The following is a 22,149-nucleotide window of genomic DNA, read 5'->3' on the forward strand; positions in this document are numbered from 1 at the left end:
TCAATAGGCATGTTGTCAATTTAGGGTAATTTGTCACTAACCTGTCTATTATTAGGTCAGACCGCCAGAGAAATACCTAAAAGCTATTAACTAACATGAATTATAGTTTATTCATCTCGAAATAAAGAAATTTGCCACTATTGAACCTGCTATTAACCAATACAAAACGACAAATAATACACTCTAACAAATGCTGGGTTAAAAACAACCCAAGTTGGGTTGAAAATGGACAAACCCAGCCGTTGGGTTAAATGTAACCCAACTTTTGTTTAAAAATTACTATATGTCTGGCTTAAAATGAACTCAAAATGTTGGAAATTAAAAATCAGACACATAATTACTAGTGGCAACAATAATAATCAAAACGTGAACATGTATTAATAAGCAATTTAATAAATGTGTATTGTTTATTATTGTTCATTAAACTTATTAATAAATGTTAATTTCCAACATACTTTGGGTTCATCTTCAGCAAGCAATACAGTAATTTTTAAACAACCCAAGTTGGGTTGAAAATGGACAAAGCCAGCGAATGGGTTGTTTTGACCCAGCAGTTAGGTTAAATGTTTGCCCAACCTGCTGGGTAGTTTTATTCAACTCAACTATTGTTTAAAAATTACTGTATTGCTTGCTTAAATGAACCCAATGTTGGAAATGAACATTTATTAATATGTCTAATTAATAATAATGAAACAATAAACATTTATTAAATTGCTTATTAATAAATGTTCACCTTTTGATGATTATTCTTGCTTCTAGTAATGTTATGTGTCTGATTTTTAATTTCCAACCTATTTTGGGTTCATTTTAAGACAGCAATATAGTAATTTCTAAACAATAGTTGGGTTAAATAAAACTGCCCAGCATGTTGGGTAAACATTTAACCCAATCGCTGGGTTTGTCTATTTTCAACCCAACTTGGGTTGTTTTTAACCCAGTATGCTTTAGTGTACAAATGTATAACGTTTAAAACACATAACTTCATAAAAAAAAATGCTCCAGTGAAAATGTGACAACTTACCCCTACTTGATATTTTTATGAAAAATAGGCCTACCCTTGTCCAGATAACACAGTTCACATTTCAGTTAAAATTCTTACATAGCTGACCCTTCAAAATTATTATTTTTTTTTAATCTAATTTTAAAAGGTTTTTGGTGTTTAAAGACAGCATACAAAACCACAGTTAGAGAAAACACATTTGTGAAATTGTATTTTTGACTCAAAACCTTTTAGTTACTGAGATACAATGATTTGTGACAACTTGCCCCGCTTTCTCCTCTTATACTGATGTGTTATGGGGGAAATTTTTAGCAAGCAACAAGGTCAGAAAATCAGAAACAAGAGCACAGGAGGGACAATAAAATGAAATAGATATTTGGAATATGGAGAAAACATGAAAGCAAATAAACCCCAGGCATATTTAGGTCCCCTGTGCCAAACAAAGAAATTAGTTTTAGATTTTTTATTTTATAAACCAGCTCAGTGGTGTGGAGCCCATTATGGCTGGGGTGAAAGAGACATGGTCACATTTATCATACTCTATTCTCATCATTCTGGGAAGAACAAGGCTCAGCCTCAGATGAGACAGATAACGTGTGCCAAAACCAATACCTGGACGGCTATTGCTTACATCTGATGAACTACCAATTACTCGACCTGTAACTCCAAAATAACAGCGCTCTATAAATTGACACTCAAATAATTCTCTCCAAGATGGATGAAGGAAGGTCTGTTGATTTGATTGCACTGCAGTCCAATGAAAAATGTGCCAGCCTTGATCTGTGTTCAGTATCAGTCTGACAGCTATTTACCAAGGTGCAGCCGACCACATCCAAACAGTGAAATGAGCATCAGAGCACCTGTGACCATGAACCTCTGCTTGCTGGCCATAAAACGCTTCTTTATTTTGCCTAATTGCATTACTGCCACCTAGTGGTAACCACAGAATGCAGAAGGGCAAACTAAACATGCACACACTGTAAAAAAAATATGATCATGGCAACTTATGTTTTTTCAACCTTTTATTATAAGTTATACGAGATTCAAGTCGATTTTTAATGTAATTTAATTTTAAATGACTTGTACTACCAAGTTGATTGTACTTAAAAATTAAGGCAGCAACATAACTTTTTATTTTTTAGTTGAAATAGGTAGAATTTGTTTTACAGTGAGATGAATTAAGAAATGTCCAGAGTCTTTTTAAAAAATATTTTAATGAAGCACATTTGTGAATATATATTCACACTGGTTTTTACAGTCCAATGCCTTTTTGATTCAGTCTGAAGGAACAATTATTTAAAGTATTTTGCTCCATCCATTCTATATTCGGCTTTATGAAGATTGATTAATAATAATAATTGATGAGCCATTAAAAATATATTAATAATGACACTAATATTGAGTCATTCAGATTCACATCAAAATATGATGTCAGTTTTATCAGTTTCAAATGTCAATATTTAATTTTATCTTCTAGATTAATGGTCCAGATCAATATGAACACAGTAATATGAAGTGAATTTAATTTAAAATTGCTGCTCAATTAGTTCTGTTACTTCTTCTCACGCTCTTCCCAATCAATGTATCCGCCTGCATAATGCCGTGCCCTGGAAAAAACGAAAAAAACAAGTAGTACTTCTAACAACAAGGAATATTTAATTAATTGGATCATCCACATATTACGTTTTCTAGGCTCATAATAAGATCAGTAAGTGTGTGTGTGTGTTTTCAGTAGCCTACTTAGAGAATCCCAGACGATGAGCAATTTCGAGAGCAGACAAACTCCTTTTCCCACTTCGGCAATGGAAAACTATGTTATCATCTTCCTTTTTGGGGGCTTTCACCTTAAACTGCAGTTGAAACTGTTTTGGTGGGAGCTTCAGTGACTCCTCAAGCTGTCCCACTGAGAGATACATTAAAACTGAGGGTTAGTGTGCACACCGTAACAAAAGAAATTATGATTCTATACACTTCAGTAATGACTTACATGGAATGTTGATGGAATCAGGAATCCGGCCGGCCTGGAATTCATCTGGATTCCTGACGTCAAATAGCTGTACGCTGTGATTGGCCAGCATAGCTTTGAGCTGTTCGTATGTCACTGACACTGAAATTGTGAAAATCAAAAAGTAGAATGATACCAACTCAAGATCATATTTTGATCTTAGTTCCTATTCTATTATTGTCAATTAATATAATGTTCATTATCAAAAAAAAAATGCATTTTACTAAAAAATCTTGCTAATCATGGTTGGTATACACAGAAAGGCTGAGTGTTTGGCTAATGGGATACAAAAGATGAGTCAAACAATACTTTTGCTGTGTTCATCAGAAAAAAACAAAACAATTGCTAAGTGGTTTAGTCAGTACAATTAGCCACAATTTAAAGCATGAAGCATTCATTATTAGTACTTTAAATTAGAAATGTTCAACACTGCGGCATTATAACCAACTTTAATCAGCTAACAATAATATTCTCCATCCCAGTAAATAATAATGATAATAAATAAATAAGTACACTTAAAAGATTGAATGCTTTGATGTGTGGTTATTTATCAAGTAGAGATTATTGGCAATTGGACCAAAGTCCAAAGTTCCTATAATAAATGGCTCTTTACCTGACATTGCAGATTCACTGAAATACGGCCTATAAATGTTATTATATCTTCCCAAAATAAAATAAAAAACCCGATTAATTTTATCTGCAAAAAAACAAAAAAATAAATAAATCCACCGATTTTCATTGAGGATATAAGTGCCTCTTCTACCTGCAGCTTTACCTGGATCAGGTTGTCCGTCACTGTGATTGACTGTGGAAGTCTTCAGTCCACATGCTGAGATCACTCTACCATGACAAACCGGTTTAGTGACTGCAAACAGGCACAAACGACGTAAAACCTGAAATGATACCATCTCTAACCTGGTGCTGTCTGTCACAGTGACAGTGCAAACGAACAGTAGGCTAAGTCTGACTGTAACCTCTATTCTGGTGTCCGGGAAGATTATCCGCTGCCCTCTAGCGCCAGGATCGTGTCCAGGTAAAGGACACCTGGAGGATATTTTCAGGAAGGATGAGACTAGGCTATATAAGGGTGTTCCTTTGTGCCTCGTCATTAAAAAGGCCTATCTGATGATGTGATGTCTACAATCTACAGCGTATAGCGATTTATGAGATAAAACAACAACAGCAGTGTTGCGCATCATCTCCTTAAGGTTGCCAAATCTCCTCATTGAGTGTTATGCTGCCTTCGCGTGCTATAGGAAAATTGATAATTCCCACTACTGAAACCGTTATTACGAGCTTATCACATTCAAGTTTCGACATGAGAGGGCATACATCTACAAATTTTACCTAGGAAACAAGTATTTACGACAATTCCGATAGGCTAGTTCGTGAAGGTAGCATAAGCTAGCGCTCTAAATTGGTGTTAGGCTTAGGCCTATATAAAAATTCGATATCAATAGTGTAAATAAACTTTACATTGTAAAATTAAATATTGTGCTTTGTTTCATATAGCCAAATGGTTCCTTCATTAAACCTTTTTTTTTTTTTTTTTTTTACTTTAATTTACACTTAATTTATGTAGGGTTTTAACAATAACACAGACATTTTGGTTAAACCATTAGGCCTATTTCTGTATAATATCTTTGTAGTGAAAAGAGAAACATTCAAAACATGATACAGAGCAAGGCAAAAAAATAAATAAATAAAATAAAAAATAAATCTCGTTAACCTGTGTTGCCAGATCTTGCTGGAAAAAACACCTGCTCAATAGACTATGTGTAGCAGGATATCTGACAGTCTGACAGTTGTCCTGCAGAGTTATGTTCTAACCCTGAAAAGAAAGAAACAAAGAAAAAAAACCTCACCCGCCACCTGTAGCCTTAGGCCTAATCCTGAAGACAGCTTGTTCAAGTGTGCTTGGTTGGAGCTAAACTCTGCAGGACAGCGGCACTCCAGGACAACATTGCCTATCCCTGAAATACAGCATAAAAAACCAAACACATAAACACACGTAATATGTATGCCCTTAGCCAAAGCACAATCTCCAGTTAAGAGCAATCTCTTAATCGTTTTTTGTTAAAACATTTTTATTTATTTGATGACATTACTGTCATCAAATAAATTGTGACATCATCGTTTTCTCCAGAGCTACTTTAAAGCTGAATTGAACTAATTTCATAATTGATGAACTATACATTGTTATTGAACTAAACTGAATCAACAATATCACTTTATTGCTGATTTGGTTCATTTAAATTAGTTAAATTCAGCTATAAAGCAGCTGAACAGCTTTTTTCAGATGAACAGACACTATTGTCTTTTTAGAGCTGCTTTACAGAAGTATTGACTTGACATTTGCGATCAGTAGGCCCTATTCAGTTAAACTTTATTGTGATATGGAGGTCATGAAGCATTACCAAGTCTAAATACGCAACTGTTGTTTGTAAAGAAGCTAAAAAATCCTGCACCCTGCTGCTGCCCATGTTTACAAACGCCTTTATTAAAAAAGACCAATGTTTCTTATAAAAAGTGGACATGGCAACCGTTGGTTACACAAAACTGGCAACACCGAGAACCAGGCATGCGCTTCGCACACGATGTCCTCTGCCAGTGCGCATGCGCAGTATCACTATACCGGCGGAGGCTGAACAGTAGCAGCTTAAACGACGCAGGGATAAACGAGACTTTTTTGACAGGTCAGTACGCCATTGTGGATTATTTGTGTGTGAATGGTTTTATTACGCTTATATGATGTTAAATTCAAAAGATAAAAATGTTAAAACACAAATATAAGGCAGCAGTCGGACAACCTTGTTGGGTGGGTTAGCAGGGGAGCTAACAGAGGCTGCTGCGCAGATCTGGGAGGGAGAGGCGAGTCTGGCGTTAAGACGATACCAACAAACCTGCTCTTCAATCGATGATCACTACCTTGAGAGGACCTAAAATGACATTTTATTGACTTGAATCGACCGTCTCCGCTTCATAGGCGCAATGTACGGTTGGATTGGTGTGTTTAGCGGGGTGTTTTTAGGTGGAGATGGTTGGATCAGTCGCTCCCTCACTGCGGGCTGAAGCGCCACTGCCCATGGGAAGCTCTGTTACATTCTGGCTTCGGGCTGGTTTCTCATTATCTTATTTATTTTTTAATTTACATCAAAAGCTGAATAGGGTAATTTAAAAAAAAATATATATATATATCACAATACTTCCCCAGTTGATTAATCATTGTACATTAAGTCAGTTGCTTTGTATTTCTGAGTTGTCTGAAATATTGTTAAATATGCTAAATATAAATATTAAACACGCAGTTGAGGCAGTATCTAATTAAACGTACTAATTTGCATACATTTTCAGAATATAATTCTGAACATTGGATAAACCTAGGTCTAAAAGTCTTGTTTCATTTTGTTGACATTATTGTTTACAAAGAGGATCGGAATTTCTAATTTGATTACAACATAAATCAGACAAAACTGTCAGAAAAACAGCCAGAAAAAAAGGAATAAAGTGTTATATAAATTAGGCAAATGATATATGAACAAAACTCTCCTTCAAAACCCAGAGCATAAATATGTGATTTCTGGCTCATTTTTGAGAAAATAGCCTTTAAAGATATGTAATTGAAATCTACAGATGCAAATGGATAAAGTGCAAATCAATAATTAATTAAATAACTCCTTAACTCTGTATTTTGCCTGTTTTCTTTCCACTAGTCTGAGAGAAGATGGAAGCCAAATAGCCCCCCAAAAAGATCCATTGCTACTTGTTTCATCGCAACTTTAAGTGATAGTTTTGTAGCCTTTATATCTTCTTGATTTTATTTGCAAGTGGCTTTTTCATGTGACAGAAAATATCCAGAATGTGGCTAAACAATATTATTGACCCAAAACCTCTACAAAAACTTCTGTTTGCTGGTTTAACCCATCATTTGAAATGACTGACAAGGTCCTTTGCGTATGTTACAGCTTCTGATTGCTTTAATATTCTGTATTTTTGCTGCTGTCAGATTAGTTATGTCACAAATGGTGGATGTGAATGCTTACCTGGCATTGTGATTGGTGTACTTGTCCACAGCTGATGAAAACAAGTGACATTAAATGATATTTTGAGGAGGTCTGTCAAAACCTGTCGTCTAGCTGAGAAAAAGAAACTATTTTAATGAGTCTTGGTGATTCCTCTTGTACTCATCTTGCTTTGATTGTGTCTTTCCAGCAGGTAACATCATGAGTCAGGGGAAGGACAATGCACGTCTCAAAAGCTATAAAAACAAATCCCTCAACACAGATGAGATGAGGAGGAGGAGGGAGGAAGAAGGCCTGCAACTTCGCAAACAAAAGAAAGATGAACAAGTAAGAGAATTTGACATATGAGAGTGGCTTCTGTTATTCTATTTTATTTTACTTTTTATTTATAAATATCAAAAGTTTGGGATCAGTAAGATTTTTTTTTATTTTTTAGTATTTTTGAAAGAGGGATGCTCACCAAGGCTGCATATATTTGATCAAAATGCAGTAAAAATTAAATATTATTTCAATTTAATATATCTGTCTTGTTATAACTTATAATTGTTTTCTCTTTTCATATATTTCAAAGTGTAATTGTATTCCTGTGATGGCAAATCTGAATTTTCAGCATAATTTGTCCAGTTCTTAGTCACACGATCCTTCAGAAATCATTCTAATATGCTGATGTGGTGCTTAAAATATATTTTTTATTATCAATGTTAAAACACTTGTGCTATATATATATATATATATATATATTATATATATGCACATATGCACATTTGTGTATTTTTGATGTTTTATGGTGGGGATTTTACACTGAGCAAATATGTCTACAAATGCCTTCTAGTTGATTCTGCATGAGTATATTTTTAAACATTAAAAAAAAAACCTCGCTTCCCTCTCTCAAAGAAAGAAACATTAGGACTGATTTGCGGCGCATGTTGGTATTTTTATTGAGCACAGTGAGCTGAGAGTTTGTGTGTTCTTACAGCTGTTCAAGCGCAGAAATGTGGCCACAGTGGAGGAGGATGGAACACTGGAGGATGATGGGATGGCAGACAGTGGATACCTGGAATCACAGGCCAACAATATGGACCAAATCACGGTAAGAAAGATAAAACAATAGTTAATCATAGTGTTTACTTACTGTTGGAAAAGGTTAACTGATTTTTCTCTCTTTTGTCTTTCCTTCTTCATAGGGAAGTGTTATTTCTGAGGACATGATACAGATGATCTTCTCCAGCTCCCCAGAACAACAGCTCATTGGCACACAGCGCTTCAGAAAACTCTTATCTAAAGGTGAAAAACCCCAAAGACTGAAATTCAAGCATTTACATAATCATATTTATGATAAAAGAATGCTAATTCCATCTTTGTAATTCTCCATTAGAGCCTAATCCCCCTATTGATGAGGTCATTGCCACCCCTGGTGTCGTGGAGCGATTTGTTGAGTTCCTGAAAAGAAGAGAGAACTGCACGCTACAGGTGAGCCTAATAAGCTGTATCTGTAAGCTGTATATAAAAAGTTATAGTTTTTGTAGCATGGGGGCCGCCATCTTGCAGTACTACAACCTGTGATATTGTGGGTTGGTTGACTCCGTTGGATTAATGAAGATTATTATAGTTTCGATATACTCACCCTCAAGCCATCCAAGGTGTATATGACTTTCTTCTTTCAGATGAATACAATTGGAGATATATTTAAAAATATCCTGGCTCTTCCAAGGTCTATAATGGCAGTGAATGGGGGACTCTATTTTGAAGCAAAAAAAAGTGCATCCATCCATCGTAAAAGTACTCCACATGGCTCAGGGGCGGGGGGAGGGTTAATAAAGGCCTTCTGGAGTGAAGTGATGGTTTTTTGTAAAAAAAAAAAATAGATATTTAAAACTTTATCATCTAAAATAACTAGCTTTTGGCAGACAACCATATGCAAAAACCCATTGCTTCGCTTCAGAAGGCTTTTATTAACCCCCGGAGCCGTGTGGATTATTTTTACGATGGATAGATGTACTTTTTTTTGCTTCAAAATCGGGCCCCCCATTTACTGCCATGGATATATTTAAATATAACTCTGATTGTGTTTTTCTGAAAGAAGATACACCTAGGGTACACCTTGGGTGGCTTGAGGGTGAATAAATCATGAGATAATTTTCATTTTTGGGTGAACTATCCCTTTAAGTAGCCCATTTCAAATGTATCGCTTATACAGACTGTGTTTTGACTGTCGTCTGGGGGTTTCTTAGACTAGTCAACTAGTCGTTTACAAGATTTCCGTTATGGAAATTAGTCGTGGTGCACATCCCTGATTAAAACGAACTATGCAGTCTAGTGCCAGAAGAACTGCTTGCCAGACTTGGACCCTAAGTCACAGCAGTGAGACAGTGAGTCATCCGGCATGAATCTCTCTCAGCACACGCTCACACTATTGGAATGCGTATATTCTGCAAATCTCAACGGTGTCTTTATTTAATCCCCTTGGCTTTCGAATGGTGCATTAGTGAATGCTTTTCTGCAGTATGGTGACAGATGTCCTGTCTCTGTGCAGTTTGAAGCAGCATGGGTTCTGACTAACATCGCCTCAGGAACATCCCACCAGACACGTGTGGTCATCCAGGCTGGGGCGGTGCCCATTTTCATTGAGATGCTCAGCTCTGATTTCGAGGATGTACAAGAACAGGTAAGCATCTGTACACATTTACATTGAAGGGGCACAAATAGACCCAGTTAGGTATAATGAAATAGGACTAATGGTTAATTTTATGTGATTTGAAACTGTCTTTGTTTTCACTGCAGGCGGTGTGGGCTTTAGGCAATATCGCAGGTGACAGCACTGAGTGCAGAGATTATGTTCTGGACTGCAATATTCTACCCTCTCTAGTACAGTAAGTCATGCGAGCATTCGTTTTAGAACAACCATCTTGTTGAATGGTTCTAATCATGCGGATTCTCATTGCAGGTTATTGGCTAAACAAAATCGTCTGACTATGATGAGGAATGCAGTTTGGGCTCTGTCTAACCTGTGCAGAGGGAAAAACCCACCCCCAGATTTTGCCAAGGTAAAATCACCTTCTTTTATTTCCTTACAATTTAAAAACAATTTATTTGTATTAGTACTTTTTAAAAAAATATATATTATTATATTATTTGCATCATTATTTAATTGTGTGATTTCCACAAAAATATTCTTTTTCCAACATTGATAATAAATGTTACTTGAGCATCAAATCAGCATATTAGAATGATTTCTGAAGGATCATGTGACACTGAAGACTGGAGTAATGATGCTGAAAGTTCAGCAATACATTACATTTAAAACAATAGTATATTAAATTAAATTTTAAATTATATTAATAGAAATATTATTTTAACTGTTATTTTAATAGTTTCACATTACTTTTTTTTTACTGTATATTTAATCAAATAAATGTAGACTTGGTAAGCATAATAGACTAATAGATTACCGACCCCAAACTTTTGAACAATAGTGTATAATTGTGTGGTGGAAATGTAAGAGTTGCAGGAACGGGCAAGTCACATGAGTATACACACCTTTAAACTTAAAGTGAAGTTGTATTTGTCTTTTAATGCAGGTGTCACCGTGTCTCAGCGTTCTGTCCTGGCTCCTCTTTGTGAACGATACTGACATTTTGGCTGATGCATGCTGGGCTCTTTCTTATCTGTCCGACGGTCCCAATGAAAAGATCCAGGCTGTTATTGACTCAGGAGTCTGTCGCAGACTAGTGGAGCTGCTGCTGTAAGACATGAAAAACAGATAATGAATAGCTTAGGTCAGTGGTTCTCGACCTTTGTAATTCAAAGGACCCCCATTGTCGACTTGACTTTTCCATTCATTTGTGATAAGGATTAGGGAGGGATTCTTTTTTTTTACTCAATTTCTACCAAATAAAATGTTTTAGAGTTGGGCATAACCATAAAAATGTATATTTTTAAAAATGTTGGAGTTATAAGATTTCATTAATTTACATGAATTTCCACACTTTGAAAATTAGAGGCTACTTCATATACAGTATCAAGGTTTTCCAAGACTGTGGGAACCCTGGTTCTTTAAAGAAAACAAAAGTTGAATTAAAATAAGAAATATCTTGGTTGAAATAATGTATGAAATAATGTATTTAGAATGATGTTTCGTATTATTTTAATTAATTTAAAGTCATCTTGAGGTCCCCTGGAAGTTTGCATTGGGCCCCAACCCCTCCTGGATGAGAACCACTGGCTTAGGCTTTTAAGAGGGCTTCTCTTATTTGAATTTTTATTGGTGATACTTAAAATCCTTAGAGTAACAGTTTTCTGAGTTGTTGTTTTCATGTGTTCCAGACATGCAGAATATAAGGTGGTGTCGCCTGCTCTAAGAGCCGTGGGGAACATAGTCACAGGAGATGACCTACAGACTCAGGTGAAACAATTGCACTTTTTTCTTTTTTTCTTTTTATAGATGTCCTCTGCTTAATAGTGTGTGATGGTGACAAAAAAAAAAGATATCTGAATATTTTCTGGGATTTTGTTCATAACAATGATTAGATGATGTTTTTGTGCTGGTACCTTGGCTGGTTTAGGCCTGTTAACTTTTTTTGTTCTAGGGGCATTTTTACCTTTTATAAGGGCGTTTTATTTAACTTTAAAAGGTGTATGCATAATTTTTTACTGTCAAATTCTTAAATTTAATCAATAAATTCAGTTAGGCCTAGAGTAAAAATAGGCTTTTACTAATCAAATGAAATCAATTTCAACAAAATCCATTTTTTCACTGCAGATAAGCGGCATCTTACTAAAGCATTTAGATGGATTTACACTTTACACAGTTACAGTTGTATAAACAATGCTGTGAAATTAATGTTATATAATGTAATATTATTTTAAATATTGTAATATGATTTTTTTTTAAATGTATTATTTCAAATATGAAACTAAATTTGAGTCATTTATTCAACCGATTCATTCCTGATTCAGGAACGAAGCAAGTTGACCGCCTTTATGAATGGATCATTGAATCATTGCTTTGTTCAAAAACGCTGATTCATTTAGGAACTAAACTCCACTGTGTGTTGCTTGGAGACTCACAACAGTTCCCCTTTTGCTTTGGAACTATTTTCGTTGGTTCAGTAGAGCAAAAACACGTTTATTGAACTGAACTGTTGTGTAAAATCACTACGGCTTAGTTACAGTTTTGATGTAACCAAGGCAATGTTTACATCTGGTATTAAGAAGCCTTTTCATCAGTCCAATTACAAGTGGACAACGCTACAGGTGCAAACGGGGTTTAAAATGTTTTGAGCTTGTCCACTTTCGACAGACATATTGAATTTTGGGGCGTTCATCTAGGCTACATCATTCATGCAGTGAAAACATGTGTTAATGTCAGCTTCCACATCATTAAAACAACAATTATGATATTATCTTAGCTGATAATACCTCTGCTGTAATGTTGTAACTAATACATTCTTTGGATGTAACTTGTCGTTTTCTTTTCTCATGAACAGGTGATTCTTAACTGCTCTGCCCTGCAAAGTCTTCTCCACCTGCTGAGTAGCCCGAAAGAGTCCATTAAAAAAGAGGCATGTTGGACCATCTCCAATATCACAGCTGGGAATCGTGCACAAATACAGGTATGTGCATGTTTGAACCGTTCAACGCATAAACTTAAGTTTGAGTGTGTTTTTCTCTCTCACACTCTTTCTTTTGATCTTTGTAACATGTAGATGGTGATGGATGCAAATTTGCTTCCCCCGTTGATAAGTATTCTGCAAGTAGCTGAGTTTCGCACAAGAAAGGAGGCAGCGTGGGCCATCACAAACGCCACATCTGGCGGTTCTGCTGAGCAGATCAGGTGTGACAGATCACTTCTTAAACCTGGTCTTAACATGTCCTTTGTGATCAGATCAGCAACCAGGATGGCTATATATTACAATGCTTTAATCTTCTCCTTAGGCATCTTGTTGAGCTTGGTTGCATCAAGCCCTTATGTGACCTCCTGACGCTGATGGATTCAAAGATTGTACAGGTGGCCCTAAATGGCTTGGAGAACATTCTACGACTGGGTGAGCTGGAAGCTAAACGAGGAGGAGGAATCAACCCCTACTGCGCCCTCATTGAGGAGGCATATGGTATGTTAGCTGTCACACTTTGAATGCGATTTTTACGTATTTATATAGATTTCCATATTGTCTGAAATAGTTAACCCTGGGTCATTCTAAACCCCAGGTAAACGGAATCCTGGGTTATTTTGCTTCATGTTTTACATGGCTCATAATTTACCTGGGGTTAACAATTAATCCTGGGTATTCATTAACTGATGTTTCACATTGTACATTCCTAAACCTTGGCTTAACGTTCTTATTTGCATATTTGCGGTGTCAGTGTCATTGATTGGATAAATGCAGCACGCGACCTATTTACATAGCTGTAGCATTGCGCATCCTCGTATTGCCTACTGTACTATCGAGTTTATACTGAATGGACAATTCGGACTATAAAGGTAAGAATGAAATGGTCGTTTCTTCACTCATTGTTGCGTTTTCTGTCAAAATTTGACATTTTCCCTCTCAAACGCTGAATTTACTGAGTTTATATACAATGCGCAGTGTTTCCGTGACTGTCCAAAGCAGGCAAATATGAGTACGCGATTGGTTGTCTGTTGCTAAGTGACTGGCTGTAACATTCCAACACTGCATCGTTTCACACTGTACAAGTTTGGCACCGCAATGAGGGGTTAACACCGCAATGCTAACCTTGCTCCGGAGCAGGCTTTCATAACCCGGATAAAAAGTGGTGCTAACCCCGCTTTTAAATTACAAGTGTGAAACGTTCCTTTACCCGGGGTTAAAAGCAGTGTTTAGAATGTCTCTATCCCGGGGGTTAAGCGCAGTGTGAAAATTTCTATAGTGTGCATGAACACAGGCATGCAACACATTCACACTAAGTTTCACCCTTGTCCAGTGTTGGTGTTATTTCTTTCTAGAAGTTGACCCCATAAAATTGTCTTTGTACTCATTTAAACTAGAGTTGTGAGTATCTTCTACATTTGCCTACACAGCCGTCTGTTGTTCAGTCACATTTGTTTTGTTTTTTTTTCAGCTGTAAACAATGGTTTTGGCCAATGTTCCCACCTTGTGGACAAACTAATTAGTGTAAAAAAATTGTGAGCTGAGTGTACAGAGTATATACAGTTAGAAAAAAATCTGGCTGCACACATACTGTGCTAATGATGAAGTTTATGTCATGTTAACTGTACAAATATTTTGGATTTCCGCCAAAATAAAAGTTCTAAATAAAGTTCTTTAGTTTAGTAAATATTAGTATTGTAATTTTACTGTGCTTATGTAAAATAAAATTATCAGCATCATTAATAATAATGGTTCAGTACAATAGTATTACAATGGTAAATTATTTCTTCATTTGTTTATTCCATAATTAAAATAAAATAAATTATGGTAACACTTTAGCATGGGGAACAATTCTCACTTTTAACTAGTTGCTTATTAGCTTACATATTGGCTGTTTATTAGTACTTATAAAGCACATACTAATGCCTTATTCTGCATGACCATATTCTACATCCCTGAATCCTACCTCATACCTAAACTTAAATGCTACAACAACTACCGTACTTATTAATAAGCAGTAAATGAGTAAAGAGCAGTAAAGAGTTTGAGGCAAAAGTTGTAGTTAATAGTGAATATGTGTTCCCCATACCAAAGTGTTACCAAAATTATATTTTGATTAATAACAAAAATTATTTGTTGTTGGATTGTCATATTGAAATAAAAAAAAAAGAAAGAAAAAACAGGTTTTCCATTTTTTTTTTTTTTTTTTTTTTTTTTTTTTTTTTGTCCTTAACTGATGCCTATAATTGGTTCTCTGGGGTTTTCAGATGCTTCATTAAATCCCAAGCAGTGTTAATCTTGTCAATGTCATTAATGACAAAAATGCTTTTTCAGGAGATCAGATTTTTAAGGAGTTTTCACATGTTTGTTTTCAATTTTGATGTTTCTATTAATATATAAACAGTTTTTTTTTTTTGTTTTTTTTTTTGCAGTTCCTTGTTAAAAAAATATTTTAAAAATAAATATGACATAAATAATATATAATAAAAAAATATATATATTTTCATTAAGAAAAGACAAACTTTTGATCATTTAAGCTTACTTCTTTTACTATTGATTTCCATCAGGTTTGGACAAATTGGAGTTCCTCCAGGGTCATGAGAACCAGGAGATCTACCAAAAGGCTTTTGACCTGATCGAGCGCTACTTCAGCACAGATGATGAAGATCCGGCTCTGGCACCTGCCGTTGACCTCCAGCAGCAGCAGTTCCTTTTCCAGCAGTGTGAGGCTCCCATGGAGGGTTTCCAGCTTTAACACTTCCCTTCACTTCCTTATTCTCCAAGCAATCCACCCTGTAGGGTGAGAGACGCCCCACTGACCCGAGAGAGCGAAGGATTTAACAAATGAACATTTCAATTAGAGTGTGATATACAAGAGCGTGTGTTGCCGGTCAACCCATTTCCCCCCTCTTGTCCTACTTCCCTGATGTCATTGGCCCGCTCCAGAACGATGGCGACATGCAGAAAACGTGACCAGTAGACTTTTACGTTTGATTTAAATATCCCACTTCCTTCATTAAACTTTCATTCAGCCCTTCAAAGCACGCGTATCCCATCAGTCCCGATTCAGGAAAACTGCATCCAGCGATGAGTTGATAGAAGCTGGGAAAGCACAGCTCGTGTGACGTGACTGCAATATTGACTTTTCATCTATTGTAAAACACTGGACTGACCGTGTGACTGTGTTTGCATGCCCCCCCCCCATCCCCCTCAAAAAAAAAAAAAAAAAAAAGTGACGGCCAACGTGCGCCGAAGGACGTCTGCTGAAGGCAAGGCACTTTTACCTTCCCATTTTACCCAGACAAGACGGACTAAGGGGTCCAGGCTTTCTGACTGATGATGCCAGTCAGACGGTCTCTTGCTTTTTGACACGCATTGAACGTGCATTCCGACAATGACTGAACTGTACAGGCTCCGCCTCTCCTTTTAGGGTTACACATTTGCACCTTTGGAATTCTGGGAGTTGGAGTCTTCCTGCTCACTGAGACTGCTGGACAGACAAAAAGACAGGTCCTGTATCCTGTGCATTAAAACCATTTGATACTTCAAGAGGACAATTTCACATGAGCATCATCTTCATCAGCACTTTACGTTCAGAATAGACCCTTTGTTTAGATTCGAACCTCTGTAGTCAGTTTTAGGCCCCCGAAACGCTTCTCAGGATATCGAGGTGAAGAGGAATGGTGCGTATCTGCATATCGGGATGTATTTACAGAAAAAACACTAAGTATTTAAGAGTGCTGAGAAAACTCCACCCCTTCAAAGCTTCCACCATATTAAGCTGTTGAAAATTGAGCTGAAAGGCTTTAGCTTCCCGACGTTTGTGAGACAAACTTTAATATTAATGTCTAATCATGGTGAATGCGCACACACATTCAGACAACATATGCGACTAGAACTATATAAGACAAAATACAAAGCAGAAAGTTGTTCAGTACTGTTTGGTTTTGTTTTATTTTATTGTATTTTTGTGAGGGTTAGAATCTCTTAATACCGAAGGTGCCATAATCCTCATTTTTAAAAATGGAGGTGGAAAATGACAAACAAATGGACTTTAAAGAAGACTAAAAATTGATCAACAAATTTACACTTAAAATTGACTGGGTATTAGCTCAAGCTATGATTGTTTACTTTGTTTTTCTTATTTCAATGTCAGATTCTTCCCAAGAGATGACCAGCTCTTTGTGTTCAATACTGCTGTTGTATTGAGATTGTGTAACTGTTCTCTGTTACGCCATTTGCATAAATGCTGTTTCATGAAGCTCGGTGGTCAAGTGATTTAATTAGAAATCAGCTGGTACTTTAGGAGACTCATTCATGATTGCTTCATTCACGAAAGCACCAGTCATTACATCAGGGATTTGACTTTTTCCGTATTTATACAATTTCCCATGTTTTATGACCCACATGAATTGTGTAAATCAGGAAAAAATGGTTGGTTCATGTTTTCCTTTAGCTGATGTTCATTCTCACATACTCTCAACCTACTTTTTAACCATGCACTTTTTTTTTTTTTCCCCTATATAATTTGGGGATATTGTGAGCAGACAGATTAACAAGTTGCTATTTTACTTCTGACTCGTCGTTTTAACCAAGCGCAGACAAAAAACATCAGCTTTAGGAGACCATTCTTGTAGGGATGAACCAATATTAAAATGGTGATTGTGATCATGTTTACATTTGTTTAGCACAAGCTTTTATCCAAAGCAACTTCCATTGCATTCATGGTAAAACGTCATTAGTTCTTGGTTTCCCTAGGAATCAAACCCATGACTAGCGTTAAGCTCTACTGTTTGAGCTACAGGAATGCCATCAAGCTGAAAATTATTTTGTCCTGGATGATAAAATTATTATATTTTGATTGAATGAATACTTTCTTAAATAGATTAGAAATAGAACACTTAATCAGTGTATTAAATGCTACAATTTAAATTTAGGCATCACATTATAATATACAGTATGAAAAATGGATATTCAGTTTGAGATTTTGCAAAGATTAAATGTAATAGTTTTATTAAATTATATTGTTACATTAATCTGAATAGAAAAATAGGAAATATCCAATATTGACAGATACTGATAAATTATTTTCTAATATCAGCTGATATATCTTTACCTTGTTGTAAAGGAAATAAACATCAGTGGAACAATATTTTATTTTTTCTGAATATAAATACAAACATCACACAGAATCTCACATCATTATTTTATACACTAATCTAAAAGTCTGTGCGGAGGAAAATCTGTACCACCTCCACCAGAGTTCCCATGGGGTGTGGCATTTGATATTTGAAAAGCTGGTTGGTGAATGATGGGCTTTGGGAGTTTGAATGTGCGCATATCACTGGGCTTTATCTGCAAGTGCAGCAGCCTCCTCCTTCTCCTTCTGTGCTTCCTCTCTCCATCGAGCCTTCTTCTCCATGTTACGAGAGGTCAGATTGTCATGCCGACCTGCAGCCTGTCATAGAAGCCATTGGTTAAAGGACTTGACAGCCATATATTACGCAATCTAAGATGTCATTTCATTTACACAACAGCACACGTTTTTATTACCTGTTTGCCAGTGATAACCATAATGAGGCATGCCCCGATGGTCAGTGCCATCATGACATAGCAGGCCTTCACACGTACTCTGTTCCTGGCAGCATCAATCATCTCAAAACTGGAAACAGCACAGTGTTTTCATAAGTATAGGCATTAGCATAAAACAGTACATCCACAAAGATACGTTTAAACAAGTGAAGTCCTGCTGTATAATGCTGTGATTTTACAATGGAAAACACAATAAAGAGTAGGGCAGAGCATTTGGACACATTTTTTCATTTGATTCAAGTGCTAATCAATCATTTAAAAAAATAAGTCATTAATTTTGGGAATTGAATCGATCAACACTCGTTGCTCTGTATGTTTTTGATTCACTAAAAAGAACTAGTTCATGGGAGTAATTTCTTTTTGAATCGGGCTTCACTGGTTCGTCTCGAACCAGTTCATTTGAATAAGAGTCGTTTGTTTTTGAATCAAGCTTCATCGCTCGCGTGTTTTTGCGCGTAGCTCGCGAGGACATACTTCTTGCCACTATTTTGAGGTAAAAGGTTTTTTATTACATAACATCGAATACATACTCAAAACTCACAAAACAACTCATATTAAATACGACTTCTTAAGAGCTATTATAGTTCTAGTTATCTTTATAGATATCGTACTTGGTGTGAAGTGGTGGTTTTTAAAGTGTTTTCCGTGTAGAAAGCACTTTAAAAACCATTGATTTTGGGAATTTAATCGGTCTACACGCTAGTTCATGAGTCATTTCTTTTTGAGTCGGGCTTCACTGGTTCGTCTCGAACCAGTTCATTTTATAAGAGTCGTTTGTTTTTGAATCAAGCTTCATTGCTCGCGTGCATGTTTGTTTTTGCGTGTGGCTCGCGAGGACATGATGCTTCTTTCCACTATTTTGAGGTAAAAGTTTTTATTTTATTTATTACATAACATCGAATACAGACTCAAAACTCACAAAACAACTCACATTAAATACGATTTCTTTTGCTGTGGCGCTGCATATTCACACTCGGCACACTTAACATTACAGTATAATAAAGAGCGCTATCGTCCATTAGTGTGTAACGTTACCGCTAATATAGTTACTGTATTAATTATCTTTATAGTTATCGTTCTTGGTGTGTGAACAGGCCTTTTAATAACAAATATTTTCACAAAGCTACTGAAAGTAGTCGCGCAGGTCTAAAATAAGTCTTTAAAAAAAAAGGTCTGAAAAAAGAATTTAAGAATCGGGATGGTTCAAATAAATATCACGATTCATTGTTAAATCATAATTTTTACCCATCCCTAGTAAAAAGCAACTGTGGGTCAGAAAGGACGTGCCTGTTCTGTTTTGCATCTAACCGTCTCAAACACATCCCACTCTGATCTCCATCCAGATACCATAAATTACACTAATTACCTGTCATTACACTAGGACTAAATCTCATTTGAACAGCAAACAGCTCTTGTGTTCCACCAATAAGCTGGCACATGACCTCATAAACCAACTACACATTCAGCAGCATGCCTGAAACTGGGGGTTTCTCCAAATGTAAACAGGAATAGCCCACTTACGACACAAACTCGGGAATCTGCTCTGCGGCTTTGAATCGCCCGGACCACACCAGCATCTTCCTATCCCAGTCTGATGGGCGGTAGCCCGGTACTTTAAACCCAAGCCGTTGAGCTAAAGGCAACGAGATGAGAAACAAGGTATTAGTGAGGAGAAGTTGGTCTGTTGGGAAAAAGATAAAATTCCCTCCAGTATAATCTGATCCTTGTAGAACAGCCAGAACAGGAACTACACTGTAATTACGTAGTTGCGTGCTACTACACTGTAATTACGCTGTTGCGTGCTACATGCATGTTTTTTCATGCTTTTGAATTCTTTCTATGCATTGCAGGTACAAAACATGCTGGAACGACGTATTTCATTCAGCACAAAAAAGTGCTGTGTCATGTTGAGTGCTGTGTCATCATGAGTGCTATGTCATGTCATATGCCATGTCATTCTAATGCAGGCAGGTAGAAGTGAATGTATATTTAGAGTACTGACCCCGTTCTGTGGTCTGGTGGGGTGCAGATGCCCCTTCTTGAGGCTTGCTGCACAGTCTTCTGCTCCCTGTGTTCATCACACCTCTCCGCCACTGACCTGTGGGGGGAAAGAGACCATTAAAGGGATAGTTCAGCCTAAAATGTAAATTCTGTCATCATCTTTATGACTGTTTGACTTTCTGTTCATTTTAGCTGAACTGTACCTTTTAAGGCTGCCATGGTGAACCCATTTTGGCTGTATGATGATGTTTATACAACACAAATGTGTTGTTTCCTGTTACATTTGCACACTGATTATAAGTCCAAAATATTTTTGTTCCACAAATGAAGAAATTAATATGAATAAGCATTTAACTTATCATTTGAGCTGCCATTTAAGAATTTATTTGTAGATGTATTTTTACAAAGAGTCTCAGACTCCCCTTAGCAACTATAGTTCCTGCCAAAATTCCAGTTACAGTACAACCGTTATTGGGATCTTCTTCAAACAAGCTTTCACAATCTTTTCATGTCATTCTTTCTTTTTTTATAGACATACTGAGTGATACGAAATTACCACAGCTATACACACACACACACACACACACACACACATATATATATATATTAGAGGTTAACTTTTTGATACTCTAGTTATATATATTTGTGTGTGTGTGTGTGTGTGTGTATATATATATATATATATATGAAATATACAATTATATGTATTATATAAATGTAATAAACAATTATGTATAAATTAATAATATATAATTTATAAAAGCTATATACATATACACACACACACAAACATACATGTGCATTTATATATATATTATTAGTTTAACTTTTCAATACTCTAGTTATATATTTGTGTGTGTGTATATATATATATATATGCACACAATATATATGAAATATACAATTATATGTATTATATAAAATGATATAATGTAATGAACAATTATGTATATATTAATAATATATAATAATTTATTTAAAAAATCAGTTATAAGAGTTGAATTTTGTAAATTTATTTTGTAAGTGGTAAATTTTTGTAAGAGGGATCAGATTGAGCTCCAATTCTTTTTTTGATGACATACTGCACGATACCAAGTTACCATGGTTGTTACTAATAATTATTTTTATATTCATAATTTATATATGCAATACAATTACATTTTAAGATATTAATAATATATAACAATTTATGAATGAAATAAGAATTCATTTACAATTCATGTTTCATTTTGCTGGAAAAAATATACTATTTCTGTAAGAGAGATCAGATAGAGTTGTAAAATCGTAATAAGTCAGTTCACAAGAGGTGTGGCTCTTTTCACGTATTAGATAAAACATTAATGAAAAGTGATAAAAATCCATGCAAATAACCTTAAATAACCTACTGAATCCAATCACGGCAGTATCGAAAAGTGAAACTACGTCATAATCGTTTATACACGTTTATAATCATGTGTTCACTGCTTAGTTTTGTGCTGATAAGTGTTTGAAGAATGCCCACTGTGCCCAGTGCCAACGCTTATCATATGCGGCGTAAAAAACAAACATATGGAAAATACTGACCTATTAAAGTGCCAAAGGCAGCGCGAGGCCTGCTGATCATGTTGAAGATCATGACGTCTGAAGTAAAATATAATGAAAGAAACAGGACAGTTTTTAAACCATGAAAGCCTGTCAAAACGACAATACCAGGTTTAGTTCCTTACCTGAAAGTCAGTTCGAGTTCATGCAGTTCGTACAAGAGCACAGAGCTGTTGAAAGACTGAAGGACCCTGAGCAGCAGTCAAAACAGCTCATATGAGCGCCTGTTAAAGACATACTTATGTAAAGGGATCGTAAGTTGTAAATAGCATAGTTAAATAAGATAATATGCATATTATTTAAAGTTCTTAATAATATTTACCATAAAGCACCTGTGGA

The 22,149-nt window shown here is 35.9% G+C and overlaps 3 protein-coding genes across 4 annotated transcripts; 1 reads left to right on the plus strand and 2 right to left on the minus strand.

The window, feature by feature from the left end:
• Positions 1 to 2,194: 2,194 nt before the first annotated feature.
• On the minus strand, positions 2,195 to 4,863 carry si:ch211-161h7.8 (uncharacterized). The gene is made up of 4 exons (XM_051883064.1): positions 3,781 to 4,863; positions 2,988 to 3,107; positions 2,741 to 2,903; positions 2,195 to 2,607 (listed from the first exon to the last, which is right to left on the minus strand). The coding sequence occupies exons 1-4, from the start codon at positions 4,112 to 4,114 to the stop codon at positions 2,553 to 2,555; spliced, it is 672 nt and encodes a 223-aa protein (XP_051739024.1). The 5' UTR covers positions 4,115 to 4,863; the 3' UTR covers positions 2,195 to 2,552.
• Positions 4,864 to 4,966: 103 nt separating this feature from the next.
• kpna1 (karyopherin alpha 1 (importin alpha 5)) lies at positions 4,967 to 16,897 on the plus strand. 2 transcript variants are annotated; one of them, XM_051883059.1, is made up of 14 exons: positions 4,967 to 5,701; positions 7,218 to 7,354; positions 8,004 to 8,117; positions 8,212 to 8,311; positions 8,403 to 8,497; positions 9,561 to 9,692; positions 9,809 to 9,897; positions 9,972 to 10,071; positions 10,606 to 10,769; positions 11,351 to 11,429; positions 12,514 to 12,639; positions 12,733 to 12,860; positions 12,962 to 13,137; positions 15,204 to 16,897. In XM_051883059.1, exons 1-14 carry the CDS (start codon positions 5,587 to 5,589, stop codon positions 15,389 to 15,391), a joined length of 1,743 nt encoding a protein of 580 aa, XP_051739019.1. In that variant the 5' UTR covers positions 4,967 to 5,586; the 3' UTR covers positions 15,392 to 16,897. The 2 variants fall into 2 exon arrangements, with proteins under 2 accessions (XP_051739019.1, XP_051739020.1); XM_051883060.1 differs by having other exon boundaries at positions 7,221 to 7,354.
• Positions 16,898 to 17,774: 877 nt separating this feature from the next.
• On the minus strand, positions 17,775 to 22,052 carry fam162a (family with sequence similarity 162 member A). The gene is made up of 6 exons (XM_051883065.1): positions 21,936 to 22,052; positions 21,793 to 21,849; positions 20,231 to 20,326; positions 19,750 to 19,861; positions 18,190 to 18,298; positions 17,775 to 18,094 (listed from the first exon to the last, which is right to left on the minus strand). The coding sequence occupies exons 2-6, from the start codon at positions 21,842 to 21,844 to the stop codon at positions 17,978 to 17,980; spliced, it is 486 nt and encodes a 161-aa protein (XP_051739025.1). The 5' UTR covers positions 21,845 to 21,849; positions 21,936 to 22,052; the 3' UTR covers positions 17,775 to 17,977.
• Between the last annotated feature and the right edge of the window lie 97 nt (positions 22,053 to 22,149).

This window comes from Ctenopharyngodon idella, chromosome 23 (assembly GCF_019924925.1).
Source record: "Ctenopharyngodon idella isolate HZGC_01 chromosome 23, HZGC01, whole genome shotgun sequence".
NCBI lineage: Eukaryota > Metazoa > Chordata > Actinopteri > Cypriniformes > Xenocyprididae > Ctenopharyngodon > Ctenopharyngodon idella.